This window comes from Oncorhynchus nerka, linkage group LG22 (genome assembly GCF_034236695.1).
Source record: "Oncorhynchus nerka isolate Pitt River linkage group LG22, Oner_Uvic_2.0, whole genome shotgun sequence".
In the NCBI taxonomy this organism is placed as follows: domain Eukaryota; kingdom Metazoa; phylum Chordata; class Actinopteri; order Salmoniformes; family Salmonidae; genus Oncorhynchus; species Oncorhynchus nerka.
Window position 1 is genome coordinate 7888578 of NC_088417.1, and position 23684 is coordinate 7912261.

General features: G+C 41.1%; 2 protein-coding genes across 10 annotated transcripts in view; one reads left to right on the forward strand and one right to left on the reverse strand.

The window, feature by feature from the left end:
* The first annotated feature begins 948 nt into the window (after positions 1 to 948).
* Positions 949 to 6876, forward strand: LOC115117881 (all trans-polyprenyl-diphosphate synthase PDSS1-like). 2 transcript variants are annotated; one of them, XM_029646386.2, is made up of 12 exons: positions 949 to 1170; positions 1751 to 1806; positions 1893 to 2025; positions 2216 to 2346; positions 2911 to 2994; positions 3289 to 3430; positions 3702 to 3813; positions 4196 to 4305; positions 4401 to 4481; positions 4657 to 4770; positions 5889 to 5969; positions 6511 to 6876. In XM_029646386.2, exons 1-12 carry the CDS (start codon positions 1027 to 1029, stop codon positions 6649 to 6651), a joined length of 1329 nt encoding a protein of 442 aa, XP_029502246.1. In that variant the 5' UTR covers positions 949 to 1026; the 3' UTR covers positions 6652 to 6876. The 2 variants fall into 2 exon arrangements, with proteins under 2 accessions (XP_029502246.1, XP_029502247.1); XM_029646387.2 differs by lacking the exon at positions 2911 to 2994 and having other exon boundaries at positions 976 to 1170.
* Positions 6877 to 9838: 2962 nt separating this feature from the next.
* The window catches only part of LOC115117884 (abl interactor 1-like), a 126900-nt gene continuing 113054 nt past the window's right edge, over positions 9839 to 23684 (reverse strand). For 4 of the 8 annotated variants that reach the window (XM_065006891.1, XM_065006887.1, XM_065006889.1 and 1 more), the window contains 3 exons: positions 22155 to 22232; positions 10377 to 10562; positions 9839 to 10144 (listed from right to left, as the gene is read on the reverse strand). In XM_065006891.1, coding sequence (XP_064862963.1) covers positions 9978 to 10144; positions 10377 to 10562; positions 22155 to 22232 — 431 coding nt within the window. In that variant the 3' untranslated portion in view covers positions 9839 to 9977. The remainder of the gene's footprint in view (positions 10145 to 10376; positions 10563 to 22154; positions 22233 to 23684) is intronic. The other 4 variants (XM_065006892.1, XM_065006888.1, XM_065006890.1 and 1 more) reach the window with 1 other exon arrangement.

Genomic DNA, 23684 nt, shown 5'->3' on the forward strand with positions numbered 1-23684 from the left:
CTGAGATGCAGTGCCTTAGACAGCTGAACCAGGGTCTGTAGTGACACCTCTAGCACTGAGATGCAGTGCCTTAGACAGCTGAACCAGGGTCTGTAGTGACGCCTCTAGCACTGAGATGCAGTGCCTTAGACCGCTGTGCCACTCGGGAGCCTAAACTATAAATCTAACAAGTTAAAAGATTATGCTGTGTTACAGTTCATATAAGGAAATCAGTCAATTGAAATAAACTCATTAGGCCCTAATCTATGGATTTCACAGGACTGGGTGGGGTCGCAGCTATGGGTGGGCCTGGGACGGCCCACTGGGGAGCCAATCAGAATGAGTTTTTCCCCACAGATAGGGCTTTATTACAGACAGAAATACTCCACAGCCTGCCCCCCCCCCCCCTTAATGTCCCCAGCACAAGGTGCACATGCATGCTGTTTTAATTAGTTTCTTGATATGCCACACCTGTCATGGATGGATTATCTTGACAAATTATAAAATGCTCACTAACAGGGATGTACACAATTTGTGCTCAACATTTTAGAGACACATTTTTGTGTGTAATGAACTTTTCTGGGATGTTTTATTTCAGTCGATGGAACATGGGACCAACACTTTACATGTTGTGGTTATTATTTTTTGTTCAGTGTGTGTGTATATATGTGTTTTTTAAGAAAGATGTCATGACGGCTGCGGTGCAAATTAGAAGTAGCCCAAAAACACACAACCCGCGATCAATACATTTTCACCCGCAACGTCGTTTTCAAAGTTAGAAAAAAGAAATCCGGTAAACGGCGAACTTGGAAGGGCAACAACCCTGGTGGTTTCTGTACTGTACGTCTAGATTTTTATTTTATTTTTATTAACAACAAATCAATACATAAAGCACATGATGGAACACAAGCATACATAGATTACAAAAACTACGTCTAGATCATTTTTACATTTTTGACGCCATGACGTCAACGAACGTCAATTTGCGCTTCTCCGCTGCCGGCGTCACGTTTTTTAACCTGTTCCAGGGGATGTGTCTGGAGGAGCATGGCGTTACCGTGGAGGCACTGTTGGAGGTGGGCTTCAGGCTCTACCAGTACGAGTTTACTAGAAACCATATGCTGTTTTAATGGAAGTTCTTCTACCTCGTTGCTCCGAGGAACTGGAACCGCGACTGGCTCGGGAAATGAGGTAAGATTTCACCGGGCGGGCTTGCTGTCACCTCGACAAAAGGTCAACCAGTAACTGATCTTATTGAATGAGTTACAGCTGGTTTAGTGTAGCTATATTGGGCTTTAGCCCCGTTTATTTCTAGTTGTAGTAGCTAACTAAAACAATATGGTAATGAATGACATTGCTTTTCTGGATATAATGTTAGCTAAAGATGTGTTAGTTTGACAAGATTGTATTTCTAGCTGACAGTAACGTTAGCTGGTTTGTTATGTAGCTAAAGGTCAAGACACTGCATGTCACTTCAGGATTGCTATGTAACGATACTAAGTTTTGCACTCCATTTGTCTCACTAGGTGTTAACCCTATTAGGCTATCACTAGACAGAACTGTCAGTGGGTATCCTGCATTGGTCAAGTCTAACATTATGATGTTCACTGCCTAACTAGAAGGTCCTCTCAACTAGACCTCGGTGTAGTTAAATGTCCTTCAAAAACCGGAGTAAAAGCTTTAAATTCTCACCACTCACCGGACTCAAAGGTTACATGTGCTCATGTTGTGGCGCTCAGGTTTATTAATTTGTGACATTGATTCCTTTCAGGGGCTGTCCTCAAGGACTGTACACACAACCTCACTAGGCAACTCTATTCTGACAAGGTGAGTCCGAGATTTGAAGTGTTATATGCTGTATATTGTTTAATGTGTTTGTGTGCATTTTAATTTCCACGTGTTTTTCCCTGTAGGCAAGAATCAAGGCTGCTTTACTCTACACCAAAGCCTTGTTACTGCAAAAGGATTCACAGCGATGCCAAGTTGAAGGACCCCTTCACTCTAGCCCAAAAAGACTTGAATCATTTGTACGACGATATCAAGAAGGTAAGTCCATTTGAATGAGTCATAATTTAGCACGTTGAGATTGTTTTTCAGATGAAAAGTGCTCTGTAAATGAGATGTATTATTATGACCGAGCAGTGGCGTTCTTATTTAGCTCACCAGACTATTGTTAGTGATTTTTTTTTTTTTCATAACAGAACTGTGATATATTTGTATTTTCTGGGCTTCACAGGAACTTTTTGTGTCCAAATCAGAGCTGAAGTCCATATGTGACTACTATTTTGACGGGAAGGGCAAGGCTTTCCGACCCATGATAGTGGTGCTAATGGCCCGGGCCTGCAATAGTCACAGCAGCCGAGACGGGTAAGACCTTATCCTGGGTGTAGCCTAGTCAACTAGGTAGGTAGGTTGTATGCATTACCAGGTATTTAACTTCTTTTCTTTATTTTTTTTTTTTACCTTGATTTAACTAGGTAAGTCAATTTAGAACAAATTACTGGGGAACAATGGGTTAACTGCCTTGTTGAGGCTGAACGACAGATTTTTATCTTGTCAGCTCGGGGATTCGATCTAGCAACCTTTCGGTTATTGGTCCAACGCTCTAACCACTAGGCTACCCTGCCGCCTCTACCCTCTAACCACTAGACTACCTGCCTCCTCTACACTCTAACCACTAGGCTACCTGCCTCCTCTACACTCTAACCACTAGGCTACCTGCCACCTCTACACTCTAACCACTAGGCTACCTGCCACCTCTACACTCTAACCACTAGGCTACCTGCCACCTCTACACTCTAACCACTAGGCTACCCTGCCACCTCTACACTCTAACCACTAGGCTACCCTGCCGCCTCTACACTCTAACCACTAGGCTTACCTGCCGACATACGTACTTGATGCTGTGTCATCCTGACGGCTCTCGTTTAGTTTCACTAGGAGAAGAGAAGGGAAGCTTGCGAGATCAGGATGGTCTCACGAGGCTACTAATGGGTTACAAGGAGACAGACCTGGGTGAGAAACGATGCTAAGGAAACGTATAGTACCCTTGCGCACACACACACACACACACCAGGAACAACTTGCGTGTCTGGGGAGAATACACAGATTTAGAAAGGGATATCTGTTTGTTTTGTTTAATGACTTTGTTACAGAAGATTAGTCAAAATGCATATACTATTACTGCAATAAACATTTCATTAATTAATTCAGGCTGCCCGTCTTAGTGATGATGTGAACCAAGCTGTGCGAAAGCTATAACTTCTCTCTCTCTCTCTCTCTACCCCATCCCTGTCTCTCTCTCTCTAGAGATCTGCTCCCAGGTCAGCGATCCATAGCTATGATCTCTGAGATGATCCACACTGCCAGCCTGGTCCACGACGATGTCATCGACTGCTCGGACAAGCGCAGGGGGAAGACCACTGTCAACGAAGTGTGGGGCGAGAGAAAGGTTAGCCGAGTCCTCCGAACCGGGGGGGGGGGGGGGGTTTGGTGTGTTAGCAGTAGCCAGTCCTGTTGTCATACACTAAGCTACTCAACTGCAACATTTATGCAATTATGTTATTGAGAGAGGGAAAAAGGTCATATAAAATGGCCCCAAGTTCTCTTGAAGGTGCAATATTATCACTGTTCTGTAATGCATGTTATGACAAACTAATTCACCCTTTTGGTAGAAGTAAGATCATGTGACTGTGTGTTCTCTGTTCACTCACTATTCCCAGGCCATTTTAGCTGGAGACTTCATCCTCTCGGCAGCCTCCGTGGCTCTGGCCCGTATCGGCAACAACACCGTGATGTCAGTCCTGTCTCAGGTCACGGAGGATCTGGTGCGAGGTAAGGACACACGAGTCGGTCTCGTGATGAGGTAGCCCTGCCCGCGACTTCAAAATCAGTCTCAATCTCGGAGGTAAATGACCTCTTGGCGTAATGGTGTCCTAACTATAGGTTCTCCCATGGGAGACCTTGGTTCAGATCCTGCCTGTGACACATTGCACAATATATGCAGTCCATTTCAGTTTCGAACACTTTGATTTGTATCTGATAGGTATACAGTAACAGACAATCACCATTACCTGATCCTTTACTATCTAGAGGTCGTAACGCTTCTGATTCTGTAAGGGGAAATGAGTAATGCATGTTTGTTTAAGATTACCAAAGTGTATAGGTGTCTGTCTCTCTCTCTCTGTTCACATGAACATATGTGCTGATGTTCCAGGTGAATTCATGCAGCTGGGCTCCAAAGAGAACGAGAAGGAGAGATTCAAACACTACCTCGACAAGACGTTTAAGAAGACTGCCAGTCTCATCGCTAACAGTTGTAAAGCTGTATGTGCGTTCTGTCTCCACACATAATGCAGACTTCCAGGAAGTCTTTGGGGGCTCACCTGGTTTGTGTTGACTGGGTTCTTGTCCATCTCAAGGTATCCATTCTAGTGAACTCCGACCCAGAGGTTCATGAAATAGCCTTTCAGTATGGGAGGAACGTTGGCATCGCCTTCCAGGTACATTTCTAACATTTAGTTTTATGCCTCTTGAATCAATGGGTGCCGTTTTTAATCATTTAATGTGCTTATTTTTCCTCTTTTTTTTTTTGAGGAATGTATTTAACATTGAAATGTGTAAGTTATTGATGTGTGTGTCCGTCCGCGTGTGTGTGTCCGCGTGTGTCTGTCCTAGCTGGTGGATGATGTGCTTGACTTCACAGCGTGTGCCAGCCAACTAGGAAAGCCTTCAGCTACAGACCTCAAGCTGGGTCTGGCCACCGGACCTGTCCTGTTTGCCTGCCAACAGGTGTGTGTGTGTCTAAGGTAGTGCACTATATAGGGCATAGGGTGCCATTTGGGATGTTGCCGTTTGACTCACTTAGTCACTGTCTAATTTCTATGTTGATTCGTAGTGACTGTTCAATATGCATTGAGTGTACAAAACATTAGGAACACCTATTGGGCTGCACCCCCTTTTTGTCCTCAGAACAGCCTCAATTCGTCGGGGCGTGGGACTCTACAAGGTGTCGAAAGCGTTCCACAGGGATGCTGGCCCCATGTTGACTCTACAAGGTGTCGAAAGCGTTCCACAGGGATACTGGGCCCCATGTTGACTCTACAAGGTGTCGAAAGCGTTCCACAGGGATACTGGGCCCCATGTTGACTCTACAAGGTGTCGAAAGCGTTCCACAGGGATGCTGGGCCCCATGTTGACTCTACAAGGTGTGGAAAGCGTTCCACAGGGATACTGGGCCCATGTTGACTCTACAAGGTGTCGAAAGCGTTCCACAGGGATACTGGGCCCCATGTTGACTCTACAAGGTGTCGAAAGCGTTCCACAGGGATGCTGGGCCCCATGTTGACTCTACAAGGTGTCCAAAGCGTTCCACAGGGATACTGGGCCCCATGTTGACTCTACAAGGTGTGGAAAGCGTTCCACAGGGATACTGGGCCCCATGTTGACTCCAATGCTTCCCACAGTTGTGTCAAGTTGACTGGATGTCCTTTGGATGGTGGACCATTCTTGATACACACGGGAAACGGTTGAGCGTGAAAAACCCAGCACCGTTGCAGTTCTTGACACAAATTCGGTGTGCACCTACTACCGTACTCTGTTCAAAAGCACTTCAATCTTTTGTCTCGAGGCTTAAACATCTTTCTTTAACCTGTATCCTGCCCTTCATCTACACTGATTGGATATAACAAATGACATCCAATAAGGGATCAGAGCTTTCACCTGGTCAGTCTGTCATGGAAAGAGCGTTCTTAATGTTTTGTACCCTCCGTGTCGATTCATTTAATTTATTAAGCCAGGATAGTCCACTCAGTAACCAGTGCTACTGTTTTCCAGGGAGTCCTGGCTTCACATAATGTCTGATTTGCGTAGTCTGTGACAGTGTGTCTTAACGCTCTCTCTCGCTCTAGTTTCCTGAGCTGCATGGTATGATCATGAGGCGGTTCAGCTCCAGTGGAGATGTCGCTCGTGCCTGGCAGTATGTCCAGGAGGTAAGAGACATCGGGGGTCAATTGGGGGGTCGCTAGGTGGAGGGACGTCAGACACAATTGGGGGTCGCTAGGTGGAGGGACGTCAGACACAATTGGGGGCGGGGTCGCTAGGTGGAGGGACGTCAGACACAATTGGGGGCGGGGTCGCTAGGTGGAGGGACGGCAGACACAATTGGGGGCGGGGTCGCTAGGTGGAGGGACGGCAGACACAATTGGGGGCGGGGTCGCTAGGTGGAGGGACGGCAGACACAATTGGGGGCGGGGTCGCTAGGTGGAGGGACGGCAGACACAATTGGGGGCGGGGTCGCCAGGTGGCGGGACGTCAGACACAATTGGGGGGGTCGCTAGGTGGCGGGGACGTCAGGGACATTTGGGGGTCGCTAGGTGGAGGGACGTCAGACACATTTGGGGGGGTCGCTAGGTGGAGGGACGTCAGGGACATTTGGGGGGTATAGAAATACTATTGGACATATGATCATGTAGCAATTACAACTGACCTGTTTAGAAAGCACCCTGACTCACCCTCCTGTTTGTCCCTCAGAGTGAGGGTGTGGATCAGACCAACTACCTGGCCCAGCACTACTGCCAAGAGGCGATCCGGCAAATCAGCTTGCTCAGGCCTTCTCTGGAGCGGGACGCCCTTATCAGGCTCACCCAGATGGTCCTTACCCGGGACAAGTGAGCCCCCACTCGTCACTTCAGGCAGCTACTTGTACCTGTGGAAGGCCACCCCGTGGGGGGGTGGTTTGTTTCATCAGTGATATTCCCAGTGGGTCCTGATGGAGCAGTGTTTATGCAGTTTTTTTTGGTTTGTTTTTGTTGTTACTTAACTAAGATAAAGGTGGAACTAAACTGTGCATACACAGGTTCTTCAGGACTGAGTTCTGAGATGCACAGCTTCATATTACCTATGTCTTCTTCCTTTCCTCTGGGGAAAACACTGAAGGGGTCACAGAACAAAGAATGTTATTGACGGCAGGGGTTTTCAATGCCGGCCCTGCAGGAACCTCCTTCCTGCCTGAGAAAAGGTTTCTGAACCAACCCCCACCTTTTCTTCAAAGCGATTTATAATGGCATGTCAGTGAGGATTTGACACAGACCATCCAAGATCATTGTTAAAAACAAAAATCATAATAATCACTGAATTATTAAATGTTCATTGTGTACTGTAACTGAAGCCCCCCGTTGAACTGACAGATAGTATTTGGTCATCAACGGCAGTTGACATTGCTCTCAAGGTTTGGGACGGAATGGCCACTGCAGAATAATTTTCATTCCACGACGAGACCGAAGATGTTGTATCATTGTGTGTGTGTGTGTGTGTGAAGACATTGCTCGAAGATCCGTCCGTACCGCACAAATGCCAAACTTTTGTCATGGTGACTCGTACCAATTTAGAGATGCTTCCTGTATCGAGGCCTTAACATCCACAATCACTGTACTCAAATTAAAACACGTTTATTTATTTTTGAAGTCAAGTCTCTCTCCTTTTTGTTTTCATTCTCAATCACCACTAGGTTGTATATGTAGGAGAATGATTTATTATAAAAGGCTGTACATACAACAAAAAAATTACATATATATACACATTAAGGGTGGAGCTTTGCTATTGCATCCCATTGAGTTGGAACACTTGTTATAGTCAACATATACAAGGCATTAGCTGCTATATACTGAAGGGGTTGAACGCAGTGAACTTCCACGTTGATGGACAGGAAAGACGTGTCATGTAGGAACTGTAACCTTTTTATCAAACCAATGACAACACCAGCCTGAATTGTCATGGATGGATCGATAGTCAAACGTAATTCCTAAAGAGATGGAGGGGGCGGAGCCTACAGTCATAGATGAGTATGGACAAAATGTTCGGGGTCAATTTGGAACAAATGAAAGAACTTAACCAAACCATTATGGGTTAAAAACTATGACTGTTCTAAAGCGACTATGACTGTTCTTCTTTTGATCTATGTGAACACTTGAGGTCTGAGATGTCATGTTGATCACCATTATCCCCAATAACACCATGACACAACAGTTTTGAAAACTTAAGCCCACGAAAACGGCATGAAGAACAATGGATCATAATACTGTTCACATTATGTACTTGGATCCCCCCAAAAATACCTACAGATAAATCATTTTTGTTCAGATTAGACGTGTACTACAACGTTTCTTAAAATGGACGTGGAACTGTGAAAAGGTGTCATTTACAAACTGGGGAGTCACGACATAATGGTGTTGCCTTTCACTGCGTTACCAGATGAAAGAATTTATATAAATGGAATATTCTTAAAAACAAAAAACATTTTGAAAATAAAACAAGTCGTCCCAGAATGCCTTGTGTCTAGACAATTTAATAAGCCTAAATTGAATAAGTATTACAACTAAATGGAAACATAATTAAACAGGTTATACATTTTTATTAGATTTTGCTTTACGCTCCGACTTCAGGAATGACTGAAATAAAACAGAAATAAAAGGTTTTATTCATAAAAAGCAAAATAAGATTTAAAATTTAATATCCAAAATGGATCAGGCTTCTGATAACTTATGTAGTTTTTTTTGTTGTCAAATCATAAAATAAAGTGTTTAAATCAATTAATCAAATGCGTTATCTAAATATTGAACAATTTGGGCAACAGAGAGGCAGAATAGGGTAGTTTGAAGCTATATGGAGGTTTTGGAGACGTCCAGCAGGATGGGCGAGGGGGTGGGTCTGACCAAGGGGTGGGTCTGACCAAGGGGGAGGTCTGACCAAGGGGTGGGTCTGACCAAGGGGGGTCTGACCAAGGGGGTCTGACCAAGGGGGTGGGTCTGACCAGCGGGGTGGGTCTGACCAAGGGGGTGGGTCTGACCAATGGGGGTGGGTCTGACCAAGGGGGAGGTCTGACCAAGGGGGTGGGTGGGTCTGACCAAGGGGGTGGGTCTGACCAAGGGGGGTCTGACCAAGGGGGTCTGACCAAGGGGGAGGTCTGACCAAGGGGAGGTCTGACCAAGGGGGGGTCTGACCAAGGGGAGGTCTGACCAAGGGGGGGGTCTAACCAAGGGGAGGTCTGACCAAGGGGGAGGTCTGACCAAGGGGGAGGTCATTCATGTTTGTTAAAATGTGTGTATGTAAATTTTGAGTTGTCTATTGTTTTTGTATTGTCAAAAAAGTAAAATAAAATAAAAAATGAAGTAAATCAAACAGAATATTCTGTAGGACATTTGCATTGTCAAAAAAGTAAGTAGCCTGTGGTAAGTAGCCTGCTTGAGATACTGCGATTGACATTCACCGAATTTACATGACAGACACCCAACAGGCTGCAGCTCACATTATATACAATTAACAGAAAGTAGCTCTTCCCACTGAAGGTCTACACAAGATCACCTGATGTTTACATATGCATCACATGCCGTCTGACAGACATCGTCTCCACATAGCATACTACACTCATAAAGACATTAATACTTCATAAGTGCATGAGAAATGTGTAGTTCAATAGATGAATAGTTGGGGTCAGATGTTATGTCGTGCATATGTAAACAGGAAGAACATGTGAAGGCAGGATGTCCTGGTCTCAAAGGAGGTGGGTGTCGCCTTAATTGGGTAGAATGGGCTTGTGGTAAAGGCTGGATTGGAATCAGTGGAACGGGATCAAACACATGGTTTTCCAGGTTTTTGGACGTCATTCCATTTGCTCCGTTCCACCTATTGTTATGAGCCCGTCGTTCCCCTCAGCTGCCTCCACTGCCTTGGTCTTTGAAAAACATCCCTACATCACAGCCCTTGTGAGTACATCATCAGCCTTGTCCTATTCATTCATTATATACTTTATGCCCCTCAACCCACCCACCCACAACACCACCAACAAAATAAAGTAAATAGATATTTTGTATTTTGATTTATTTGCAATTAGTAAGAGACCAAACATTCTGTCATATCTAAAAGCACTTCCCTATCCTTCGTAAGGTCAGGCGTCTGTAGTAGAAGCACAATAGCTGTGCAGTAGAGTCCCTCCAGTCAGCTTAGTGCATGATGGACTCTACGTAGTTGCCGGGGAACAGGCCCGTGACTCCGCTACTGATTCCCTCGAACCAGCCATCATCGTTCTTCTTAATGATGTAGATGATGGCTCCCTCCATGAAGCTCAGCTCGTCGTTTTTATCCGCAATGTAGTCGTAGATGGCCACCACTGGAGAGAGGAGAGAGGAGAGAGGAAAATCGTCAGAGGGAGAGACTTCGCAAACTGGATTAGGAGGCACTGGGTAAGAAATAGTTGCCTGAAGATTTAACAAATTTACTGAGTGTCAAAATGTGCTTAAGTAGTTGACTGGTTCAGCTTAGTTTAAATAAATCTGTGCGAATTGTATGGTAGGAAGGAGAAGTGAAATAGAGTGGTGTCGGTATTGAGCCCTGAGGAACACCTTTCTGCATGTAGCTCTTGGGCGCCCACTGGGGGTCTCCATCGGCATACGAGTCGCTGTACTGAACTACAGCCGCTTCCTCTTCCTCGTAGTCAACTGGTGGCGGTGGAGGAGGGGGAGGAGCTTCATCAAACATGGGCAGGTCATCGGGCGGAGGAGGGGGAGGCGGAGTAGGGGTGTCCGCAACTGCCAAATGGCGATGAGGTAAAGGAAGGGGAGAGAGAATGAGATTAGGAACGCTGCCTGAAACTGGGAGAAACAGTACAATAGCACATTACATTTGGGCTTCGCATGCCACCAAGCCCAACAGTAGAGAAAACCACGCAAAAACCCATGCAATCGTGAGAAGAGCAACATGCAGTGGTGTTTGTATGCCAGGCACCGATGGTTAGTCGGACATGACAGCGAGTTGTCGGCATGCTGATTTTTGTTATTGTTGACCTTTCTTGATTTTGACCTGAGATTCGTTCCTCCAGGTCACGTGGTCAAGTCACTTGTTAAGAGACGTCATTTGCCACCAGGGTAATGCTGGACTTGTTAAGAGACGTCATTTGCCACCAGGGGTAAAATGCTGCACTTGTTTTAAACATTCTATTTCGATTGTCTTCCCATTACATTTGAAATCTCGTCTGCTGTTTATTGTACAGTACCAGTATACAGTTCGCACGGCAGTAGAGAACTTGTGACTATCCTAGAGGGTATTGCAGCTCTATAACCATAAACACACACTGGTCCAATCCCAAATCGACCTTTAAACCATATGCACCTTATGCACTTGTGGAGATATGAGAGGATTTGATTGGAATAAGCAATATGGTGAAACTTCCACCTAGCCTATCAGAGTGCAAGTTGGCGCTACCACCAGTTTGTGGTGGTAGCGCCACCAATCCTCTAAAGATCTCCACAAGTGCACAGGGTGTAGGGCTGAGAGCATCATTTGGAAGTGGCCCATCCAGGGCTGTAACTAGTTTCAGTAGAGGGCAGCAGAGAACCCTGTCCTCCTATCAGTCATGTTCCAAAGTAACAACCCTGCTCCAATTTTATATGACACCTTGTGACCCAAGTCCAAGGGAGAAAAAAAAAATTCAGGGAAGATTTCGTAACACTTTGCTTCTGCAAATTATTAAAGAAGAATGCCTACAAATAAGTACAACGTAATAAACTGCAGCCTGAATAGTCGGTACGGACCTCTGAATCAGACTCTACATTTGTGATCGTGGAGGCTTACCTGCATAAATCACACATGACCTCTTCTGTATTGTACCAAAGGGGAATAAAGAGCTCAGATATTCCCAAGGTTGTTGTTAATCAGAGGATGATATGCCATAATGCCATCAACACCCAGGGTACTAGATGAGTGGGTTCTGTTGTACTCTTTCGACTGGAAATGACAGCCTTCGTACCGTAACAGCTATAAAATGGTGTTACTTTAATTCTGCCAGTAACATAAATCTGTCTTAACAATAGCAGGCTAAGCTTCTTTAGAGTTACATGAAAGCATGCAGACTATTTCTCTGTTGATCACACAGTACACACAATATGTTTAGTCCTTCCATATGTTTAGTCCTTCAATATGTTTAGTCCTGTTTAGTCCTTCCATATGTTTAGGGCTTCCATATGTTTAGTCCTTCAATATGTTTAGTCCTGTTTAGTCCTTCCATATGTTTAGTCCTGTTTAGTCCTTCCATATGTTTAGTCCTGTTTAGTCCTTCCATATGTTTACTCCTTCAATATGTTTAGTCCTGTTTAGTCCTTCCATATGTTTAGTCCTGTTTAGTCCTTCCATATGTTTAGTCCTGTTTAGTCCTTCAATATGTTTAGTCCTGTTTACTCCTTCCATATGTTTAGTCCTGTTTAGTCCTTCCATATGTTTAGTCCTTCCATATGTTTAGTCCTGTTTAGTCCTTCAATATGTTTAGTCCTTCCATATGTTTAGTCCTGTTTAGACCTTCCATATGTTTAGTTCTTCCATATGTTTAGTCCTGTTTAGTCCTTCAATATGTTTAGTCCTTCCATATGTTTAGTCCTGTTTAGTCCTTCATTATGTTTAGTCCTTCAATATGTTTAGTCCTGTTTAGTTCTTCAATATGTTTAGTCCTTCAATATGTTTAGTCCTGTTTAGTCCTTCATTATGTTTAGTCCTGTTTAGTTCTTCAATATGTTTAGTCCTGTTTAGTCCTGTTTAGTCCTTCAATATGTTTAGACTTTCAATATGTTTAGTCCTTCCATATGTTTAGTCCTTCCATATGTTTAGTCCTGTTTAGTCCTTCAATATGTTTAGTCCTTCAATATGTTTAGACCTTGCATATGTTTACTCCTTCAATATGTTTAGTCCTGTTTAGTCCTTCCATATGTTTAGTCCTTCAATATGTTTAGTCCTGTTTAGTCCTTCCATATGTTTAGTCCTTCAATATGTTTAGTCCTGTTTAGTCCTTCAATATGTTTAGTCCTGTTTAGTCCTTCAATATGTTTAGTCCTCTTTACTCCTTCCATATGTTTAGCCCTGTTTAGTCCTTCCATATGTTTAGTCCTGTTTAGTCCTTCAATATGTTTAGTCCGTCAATATGTTTAGTCCTGTTTAGTCCTTCAATATGTTTAGTCCTTCCATATGTTTAGTCCTTCCATATGTTTAGTCATGTTTAGTCCTTCAATATGTTTAGTCCTGTTTAAACCTTCAATATGTTTAGTCCTTCAATATGTTGAGTCCTTGAATATGTTTAGTCCTGTTTAGTCCTTCAATATGTTTAGTCCTGTTTAGTCCTTCAATATGTTTAGTCCTTCCATATGTTTAGTCCTTCCATATGTTTAGACCTTCCATATGATTAGTCCTTCCATATGTTTAGTCCTTCAATATGTTTAGTCCTGTTTAGTCCTTCAATATGTTTAGTCCTTCAATATGTTTAGTCCTGTTTAGTCCTTCAATATGTTTAGTCCTGTTTAGGTCTTCAATATGTTTAGTCCTGTTTAGTCCTTCCATATGTTTAGTCCTGTTTAGTCCTTCAATATGTTTAGTCCTTCCATATGTTTAGACCTTCAATATGTTTAGTCCTGTTTAGTCCTTCCATATGTTTAGTCCTGTTTAAACCTTCAATATGTTTAGTCCTTCAATATGTTTAGTCCTTCCATATGTTTAGTCCTTCCATATGTTTAGTCCTTCCATATGTTTAGACCTTCCATATGTTTAGACCTTCCATATGTTTAGACCTTCAATATGTTTAGTCCTGTTTAGTCCTTCCATATGTTTAGTCCTGTTTAGTCCTTCCATATGTTTAGTCCTGTTTAGTCCTTCAATATGTTTAGTCCTGTTTAGTCCTTCCATATGTTTAGTCCTGTTTAGTCCTTCAATATGTTTAGTCCTGTTTAGTCCTTCAATATGTTTAGTCCTGTTTAGTCCTTCAATATGTTTAGTCCTGTTTAGTCCTTCAATATGTTTAGTCCTGTTTAGTCCTTCAATATGTTTAGTCCCGTTTAGTTCTTCAATATGTTTAGTCCTTCAATATGTTTAGTCCTGTTTAGTCCTTCAATATGTTTAGTCCTGTTTAGTTCTTTAATATGTTTAGTCCTTCCATATGTTTAGTCCTGTTTAGTTCTTCAATATGTTTAGTCCTTCCATATGTTTAGTCCTGTTTAGTCCTTCAATATGTTTAGTCATGTTTAGTCCTTCAATATGTTTAGTCCTTCCATATGTTTAGTCCTTCAATATGTTTAGTCCTTCAATATGTTTAGTCCTGTTTAGTCCTTCAATATGTTTAGTCCTGTTTAGTCCTTCAATATGTTTAGTCCTTCCATATGTTTAGTCCTGTTTAGTCCTTCAATATGTTTAGTCCTTCCATATGTTTAGTCCTGTTTAGTCCTTCCATATGTTTAGTCATGTTTAGTCCTTCAATATGTTTAGTCCTTCCATATGTTTAGTCATGTTTAGTCCTTCAATATGTTTAGTCCTTCAATATGTTTAGTCATGTTTAGTCCTTCAATATGTTTAGTCCTTCCATATGTTTAGTCCTGTTTAGTCCTTCAATATGTTTAGTCCTGTTTAGTCCTTCAATATGTTTGGTCATGTTTAGTCCTTCCATATGTTTAGTCCTTCCATATGTTTAGTCCTGTTTAGTCCGTCATTATGTTTAGTCCTTCAATATGTTTAGTCCTTCCATATGTTTAGTCCTTCCATATGTTTAGTCCTTCCATATGTTTAGTCCTGTTTAGTCTTTCAATATGTTTAGTCCTGTTTAGTCCTTCAATATGTTTAGTCCTGTTTAGTCCTTCAATATGTTTAGACCTGTTTAGTCCTTCCATATGTTTAGTCCTGTTTAGTTCTTCAATATGTTTAGTCCTTCAATATGTTTAGTCCTTCAATATGTTTAGTCCTGTTTAGTTCTTCAATATGTTTAGTCCTGTTTAGTCCTTCAATATGTTTAGTCCTGTTTAGTCCTTCAATATGTTTAGTCCTTCCATATGTTTAGTCATGTTTAGTCCTTCAATATGTTTAGTCATGTTTAGTCCTTCCATATGTTTAGTCCTTCCATATGTTTAGTCCTGTTTAGTCCTTCATTATGTTTAGTCCTTCAATATGTTTAGTCCTTCCATATGTTTAGTCCTTCCATATGTTTAGTCCTGTTTAGTCCTTTATTATGTTTAGTCCTTCAATATGTTTAGTCCTGTTTAGTCCTTCAATATGTTTAGTCCTTCAATATGTTTAGTCCTGTTTAGTCCTTCAATATGTTTAGTCCTGTTTAGTCCTTCCATATGTTTAGTCCTGTTTAGTCCTTCAATATGTTTAGTCCTGTTTAGTCCTTCAATATGTTTAGTCCTGTTTAGTCCTTCAATATGTTTAGTCCTTCCATATGTTTAGTCCTGTTTAGTCCTTCAATATGTTTAGGTTTCCATATGTTTAGTCCTGTTTAGTCCTTCAATATGTTTAGTCCTGTTTAGTCCTTCAATATGTTTAGTCCTTCCATATGTTTAGTCCTGTTTAGTCCTTCAATATGTTTAGTCCTTCAATATGTTTAGTCCTTCCATATGTTTAGTCCTGTTTAGTCCTTCAATATGTTTAGTCCTGTTTAGTCCTTCAATATGTTTAGTCCTTCAATATGTTTAGTCCTTCAATATGTTTAGTCCTGTTTAGTCCTTCAATATGTTTAGTCCTTCCATATGTTTAGTCCTTCCATATGTTTAGTCCTTCCATATGTTTAGACCTTCCATATGTTTAGTCCTTCCATATGTTTAGTCCTGTTTAGTCCTTCAATATGTTTAGTTCTTCAATATGTTTAGTCCTTCCATATGTTTAGACCTTCAATATGTTTAGTCCTGTTTAGTCCTTCCATATGTTTAGTCCTGTTTAAACCTTCAATATGTTTAGTCCTTCAATATGTTTAGTCCTTCCATATGTTTAGTCCTTCAATATGTTTAGTCCTGTTTAGTCCTTCCATATGTTTAGTCCTTCAATATGTTTAGTCCTGTTTAGTCCTTCAATATGTTTAGTCCTGTTTAGTCCTTCCATATGTTTAGTCCTGTTTAGTCCTTCAATATGTTTAGTCCTTCAATATGTTTAGTCATGTTTAGTCCTTCAATATGTTTAGTCCTTCAATATGTTTAGTCCTGTTTAGTCCTTCAATATGTTTAGTCCTTCCATATGTTTAGTCCTGTTTAGTCCTTCAATATGTTTAGTCCTGTTTAGTCCTTCAATATGTTTAGTCCTTCAATATGTTTAGTCCTTCAATATGTTTAGTCCTGTTTAGTCCTTCAATATGTTTAGTCCTTCCATATGTTTAGTCCTTCCATATGTTTAGTCCTTCCATATGTTTAGACCTTCCATATGTTTAGTCCTTCCATATGTTTAGTCCTGTTTAGTCCTTCAATATGTTTAGTTCTTCAATATGTTTAGTCCTTCCATATGTTTAGACCTTCAATATGTTTAGTCCTGTTTAGTCCTTCCATATGTTTAGTCCTGTTTAAACCTTCAATATGTTTAGTCCTTCAATATGTTTAGTCCTTCCATATGTTTAGTCCTTCCATATGTTTAGTCCTGTTTAGTCCTTCCATATGTTTAGTCCTTCAATATGTTTAGTCCTTCAATATGTTTAGTCCTGTTTAGTCCTTCCATATGTTTAGTCCTGTTTAGTCCTTCAATATGTTTAGTCCTTCAATATGTTTAGTCATGTTTAGTCCTTCAATATGTTTAGTCCTTCAATATGTTTAGTCCTGTTTAGTCCTTCAATATGTTTAGTCCTTCCATATGTTTAGTCCTGTTTAGTCCTTCAATATGTTTAGTCCTTCCATATGTTTAGTCCTGTTTAGTCCTTCAATATGTTTAGTCCTTCAATATGTTTAGTCCTTCAATATGTTTAGTCCTGTTTAGTCCTTCAATATGTTTAGTCCTTCCATATGTTTAGTCCTTCCATATGTTTAGTCCTTCCATATGTTTAGACCTTCCATATGTTTAGTCCTTCCATATGTTTAGTCCTTCAATATGTTTAGTCCTGTTTAGTCCTTCAATATGTTTAGTTCTTCAATATGTTTAGTCCTGTTTAGTCCTTCCATATGTTTAGACCTTCAATATGTTTAGTCCTGTTTAGTCCTTCCATATGTTTAGTCCTGTTTAGTCCTTCCATATGTTTAGTCCTTCAATATGTTTAGTCCTGTTTAGTCCTTCAATATGTTTAGTCCTGTTCAGTCCTTCCATATGTTTAGTCCTGTTTAGTCCTTCAATATGTTTAGTCATGTTTAGTCCTTCAATATGTTTAGTCATGTTTAGTCCTTCAATATGTTTAGTCCTGTTTAGTCCTTCAATACGTTTAGTCCTGTTTAGTCCTTCAATATCTTTAGTCCTGTTTAGTCCTTCAATATGTTTAGTCCTGTTTAGTCCTTCAATATGTTTAGTCCTGTTTAGTCCTTCAATATGTTTAGTCCCGTTTAGTTCTTCAATATGTTTAGTCCTTCAATATGTTTAGTCCTGTTTAGTCCTTCAATATGTTTAGTCCTGTTTAGTCCTTCAATATGTTTAGTCCTGTTTAGTTCTTTAATATGTTTAGTCCTTCCATATGTTTAGTCCTGTTTAGTTCTTCAATATGTTTAGTCCTGTTTAGTCCTTCAATATGTTTAGTCATGTTTAGTCCTTCAATATGTTTAGTCCTTCCATATGTTTAGGCCTTCAATATGTTTAGTCCTGTTTAGTCCTTCCATATGTTTAGTCATGTTTAGTCCTTCAATATGTTTAGTCCTTCCATATGTTTAGTCATGTTTAGTCCTTCAATATGTTTAGTCCTTCAATATGTTTAGTCATGTTTAGTCCTTCAATATGTTTAGTCCTTCCATATGTTTAGTCCTGTTTAGTCCTTCAATATGTTTAGTCCTGTTTAGTCCTTCAATATGTTTGGTCATGTTTAGTCCTTCAATATGTTTAGTCCTTCAATATGTTTAGTCCTTCAATATGTTTAGTCCTGTTTAGGGGTTCAATATGTTTAGTCCTTCAATATGTTTAGTCCTGTTTAGTCCTTCAATATGTTTAGTCCTTCCATATGTTTAGTCCTTCCATATGTTTAGTCCTGTTTAGTCCTTCAATATGTTTAGTCCTGTTTAGTCCTTCAATATGTTTAGTCCTGTTTAATCCTTCAATATGTTTAGTCCTGTTTAGTTCTTCAATATGTTTAGTCCTTCAATATGTTTAGTCCTTCAATATGTTTAGTCCTGTTTAGTTCTTCAATATGTTTAGTCATGTTTAGTCCTTCAATATGTTTAGTCCTTCCATATGTTTAGTCCTGTTTAGTCCTTCAAAATGTTTAGTCATGTTTAGTCCTTCAATATGTTTAGTCCTTCCATATGTTTAGTCCTGTTTAGTCCTTCAATATGTTTAGTCATGTTTAGTCCTTCAATATGTTTAGTCATGTTTAGTCCTTCCATATGTTTAGTCCTTCCATATGTTTAGTCCTGTTTAGTCCTTCATTATGTTTAGTCCTTCAATATGTTTAGTCCTTCCATATGTTTAGTCCTTCCATATGTTTAGTCATGTTTAGTCCTTCAATATGTTTAGTCCTTCCATATGTTTAGTCATGTTTAGTCCTTCAATATGTTTAGTCCTTCAATATGTTTAGTCCTGTTTAGTCCTTCAATATGTTTAGTCCTTCAATATGTTTAGTCCTGTTTAGTCCTTCAATATGTTTAGTCCTGTTTAGTCCTTCCATATGTTTAGTCCTGTTTAGTCCTTCAATATGTTTAGTCCTGTTTAGTCCTTCAATATGTTTAGTCCTGTTTAGTCCTTCAATATGTTTAGTCCTTCCATATGTTTAGTCCTGTTTAGTCCTTCAATATGTTTAGTCCTTCATTATGTTTAGTCCTGTTTAGTCCTTCAATATGTTTAGTCCTGTTTAGTCCTTCCATATGTTTAGTCCTGTTTAGTCATTCAATATGTTTAGTCCTTCCATATGTTTAGTCCTGTTTAGTCCTTCAATATGTTTAGTCCTGTTTAGTCCTTCAATATGTTTAGTCCTTCAATATGTTTAGTCCTTCAATATGTTTAGTCCTGTTTAGTCCTTCAATATGTTTAGTCCTTCCATATGTTTAGTCCTGTTTAGTCCTTCAATATGTTTAGTCCTTCAATATGTTTAGTCCTTCAATATGTTTAGTCCTGTTTAGTCCTTCAATATGTTTAGTTCTTCAATATGTTTAGTCCTTCAATATGTTTAGTCCTGTTTAGTCCTTCAATATGTTTAGTCCTGTTTAGTTCTTCAATATGTTTAGTCCTGTTTAGTCCTTCAATATGTTTAGTCCTTCAATATGTTTAGTCCTGTTTAGTCCTTCCATATGTTTAGTCCTGTTTAGTCCTTCAATATGTTTAGTCCTTCAATATGTTTAGTCCTGTTTAGTCCTTCAATATGTTTAGTCCTTCCATATGTTTAGTCCTGTTTAGTCCTTCAATATGTTTAGTTCTTCAATATGTTTAGTCCTTCCATATGTTTAGTCCTGTTTAGTCCTTCCATATGTGCCGCTCATTCTGTGATTTTTTTGTTGGTGAAATTACACTTAACATACAGCGCCTTCGGAAAGTATTCAGACCCCTCGACTTTTTCCACATTTTGTTACATTACAGCCTTATTCTAAAATGGATTACATGTTTGTTTTTTTGCAATGTAAACACAATAACCCCATAATGACAAAGTGAAAACTGGTTTGAGTAATGTTTGCAAATGTATTAAAAATAAAAAAAAACAGAAATATCTAATTTACATAAGTATTAAGACCCTTTTCTATGAGACTGTCAATTGAGCACAGGTACATCCTGTTTCAGTTGATCATCCTAGAGATGTTTCTACAACTTCATTGGAGTCCAACTGTGATAAATTAAATTGATTGGATATGATTTGGAAAGGCACACACCTGTCTGTCTATATAAGGTCCCACAGTTGACAGTGCATGTCAGAGCAAAAACCAAACCATGAGGTCGAAGGAATTGTCCGTAGAGCTCCGAGACAGGATTGTGTCGAGGCACAGATCTGGGGAAGGCTACAAAAAAAAAAACATTTCTGCAGCTTTGAAGGTCCCCAAGAACACAGTGGCCTCCATCATTCTTAAATGGAAGAAGTTTGGAACCACCAAGACACTTCCTAGAGCTGGCCGCATGGCCAAACTGAGCAATCGGGGGAGAAGGGCCTTGGTCAGGGAGGTGACCAAGAACCCAATGGTCACTCTTACAGAGCTTTAGAGCTCCTCTGTGGAGATGGGATAACCTTCCAGAAGGACAACCATCTCTGCAGCACTCCAACAATCAGGCCTTTATGGTAGAGTGGCCAGACGGAAGCCACTCCTTAGTAAAAAACATGACAGGCTGCTTGGACTTTGCCAAAAGGCACCTAAAGGACTCTCAGACCATGACAAACCAGATTATCTGGTCTGATGAAACCAAGATTGAACTCTTTGGCCTGAATGCCAAGTGTCACGTCTGGAGGAAACCTGGCAGCATCCCTACGGTGAATCATGGTGGTGGCAGCATCATGCTGTGGGGATGTTTTTCAGTGGCATGGACTGGGAGACTAGTCAGGATCGAGGCAAAGATGAACGAAGCAAAGTACAGAGAGATCCTTGATGAAAACCTGCTCCAGAGTGACTCGATGCTGTAATCGCTGCCAAAGGTGCTTTAACAAACCTGAGAAAACTTGAGAGGATCTGCAGAGAAGAATGGGAGAAACTCCCCATATAAATCAAATCAAATTCATTTATATAGCCCTTCGTACATCAGCTGATATCTCAAAGTGCTGTATAGAAACTCCTAAAACAGCAAGCAATGCAGGTGTAGAAGCACGGTGGCTAGGAAAAACTCCCTAGAAAGGCCAAAACCTAGGAAGAAACCTAGAGAGGAACCAGGCTATGAGGGGTGGCCAGTCCTCTTCTGGCTGTGCCATATACAGGTGTGCCAAGCTTGTAGCGTCAAACCCAAGAAGACTAGAGGCTGTAATCACTGCAAAAGGTACTTCAACAAAATACTGATTAAAGGGTCTGAATAATTATGTAAATGTGATATTTCAGGTTTTGTTTATTTCATAAATGAGCAAAAAACTTTTTTTTTTTGCTTTGTCATTATGTGGTATTGTGATGTCATTATGTGGTATTGTGATGTCATTATGTGGTATTGTGATGTCATTATGTGGTATTGTTACGGATACAGTTATCCTGTGTGTGTGTATCCTGTGTGTGTTTCTTTTCTCTCCTTCTCCCCTCACAGGTGAAAACCATCACTCCCCAATCAGTCAACAATCAATCATCAATCAGAAGACACACCTCCTCCTACTTCCTACCCTATCACAGTTCCTTCCCCATGGTTTAAAAACCCCATCATTTGTTTGTTCTAGAGCAATCTCTAGCTCAATCTCTAGCTCAATCTCTCTGTAAATGCCATGTCTGTAGGTCTCTGTGTTTCATTCTCGCTTTGTGTCTTAACCTCTCTTTTGTTTAAGCACCTCATAGCACTTTGTCATCACCTGTGAGTATTGTTTTTGGTTATGGTGTTTGTTTGCTGGTGGGAAAAGGGGAAACCAAGACAAGTCACCCATGGGCATACACTACCCGTAGGTGAACTTTGTTAAATACACTAGTTAGAACTGGGTGGACCACCCACTGTATTTTTGGTTAGTTAGTTAGCTGTTGTTAAAGTAGGCTAGTCTGGCTTAGGGGTGTTTTTGAATACTTATTGTTTCTTTCCTTGGGTCCAGCTCAGCCCCTTTTCCTGCTCCCCCCATTACCGTGTGTTTATAAATAAACCTGGAGTTTGACGGTAGATTTCTGTTGTCGTGGTTATTTCGTTCACACTTTTACTTTGTCACAATAATAATTTGCATGAGTTATGTTACGGGTCTCATTACCATCCCCCTAGACTGTCGGGCCAAAAGGGATTCGTAACAGGTATTATTGGGGTATTGTGATGTCATTATGGGGTATTGTGATGGAATTATGGGGTATTGTATACATTCTCCTGAATAATCTTGGAATGGAGCCACTTTTTACACTATTTGTCCTCAGTATCTGCATAGCGGAGAAAGCAATGGGTGTCAATGGCAATAAGCATCTGTCTGAGAATACTATTTATTAACACAGACAATAGATAAGAGCTGTCTACTGCACAGGACAGACAGACAGGCAGGACAGTTGAGTGAACAGGCACAAAGCATGCTGTGTGTGATTGACAGATGGGGGTTGTTCTACTCAGATTTATGGGAAAAGGGTGAGTGATCTGGGGAACAGGGAGAGTGATCTGGGGAATAGAGAGAGTGTGTGCTGGGCCTGTGGACTTACTGTTCTCCTGCACCCTGGCCACAAAGCCTGTCAGAGGTATCTGTGGAGTCAGCTGGGGCATGGGGGGAGGAGGGGCAGCTATAGCCACGGGAAGCCCCCCCACACATACCAAACGAAAGAGAGAAATCAAGGATATAAAGTAGACAGAGAGGACAGAGAGAAGGACGAGAGAAACAGATATCAGTCACCAACAATAGATGAAAATATTATCCCGACCCAAGTCAACAGGAAACCGAGTACCCCGACCCAAGTCAACAGGAAACAGAGTACCCCGACCCAAGTCAACAGGAAACAGAGTACCCCGACCCAAGTCAACAGGAAACAGAGTACCCCGACCCAAGTCAACAGGAAACCGAGTACCCCGACCCAAGTCAACAGGAAACAGAGTACCCCGACCCAAGTCAACAGGAAACCGAGTACCCGACCCAAGTCAACAGGAAACAGAGTACCCCGACCCAAGTCAACAGGAAACAGAGTACCCCGACCCAAGTCAACAGGAAACAGAGTACCCCGACCCAAGTCAACAGGAAACCGAGTACCCCGACCCAAGTCAACAGGAAACAGAGTACCCCGACCCAAGTCAACAGGAAACAGAGTACCCCGACCCAAGTCAACAGGAAACAGAGTACCCCGACCCAAGTCAACAGGAAACAGAGTACCCCGACCCAAGTCAACAGGAAACAGAGTACCCCGACCCAAGTCAACAGGAAACAGAGTACCCCGACCCAAGTCAACAGGAAACAGAGTAACCCAACCCAAGTCAACAGGAAACAGAGTACCCCTACACAAGTCAATACAATACTATCATTGCAAGAATTAAGAGACACACACATTGCAAGGTTAGTCATGAGTTTTGTGCACTTCTACAATGAAATTAGTTTAATATGTAATGTGTACAAATCTATGCTTGTGGTTTTTAATTCAGGGAGGCCAGAGACTGAGTCCAGGTTTCCCAAGGTATTTGATTGTTGTACAGACTGAAGGATTATACAGAGATCAGGTTTGATTGTTGTACAGACTGAGGGATTATACAGAGATTAGGTTTGATTGTTGTACAGATTGAGGGATTATACAGAGATTAGAGACTCGTACATTTTCTCAATGAAAACAATGTACTGAGCAAATGTCAAATTGGCTTTTTACCAAATTACCGTACAACAGACCATGTATTCACCCTGCATACCCTAATTGACAACCAAACAAACCAAAACAAAGGCAAAGTCTTCTCATGCTTTGTTGATTTCAAAAAAGCCTTTAACTCAATTTGGCATAAGGGTCTGCTATACAAACTGATGTTGGGGGTAAAACATACGACATTATAAAATCCATGTACACAAACAACAAGTGTGCGGTTAAAATTGGCAAAAAACACATTTCTTCACACAGGGTCGTGGGGTGAGACAGGGATGCAGCTTAAGCACCACCCTCTTCAACATATACATCAACGAATTGGCGCGGGCACTAGAAAAGTCTGCAGCACCCGGCCTCACCCTACTAGAATCCGAAGTCAAATGACTACTGTTTGCTGAT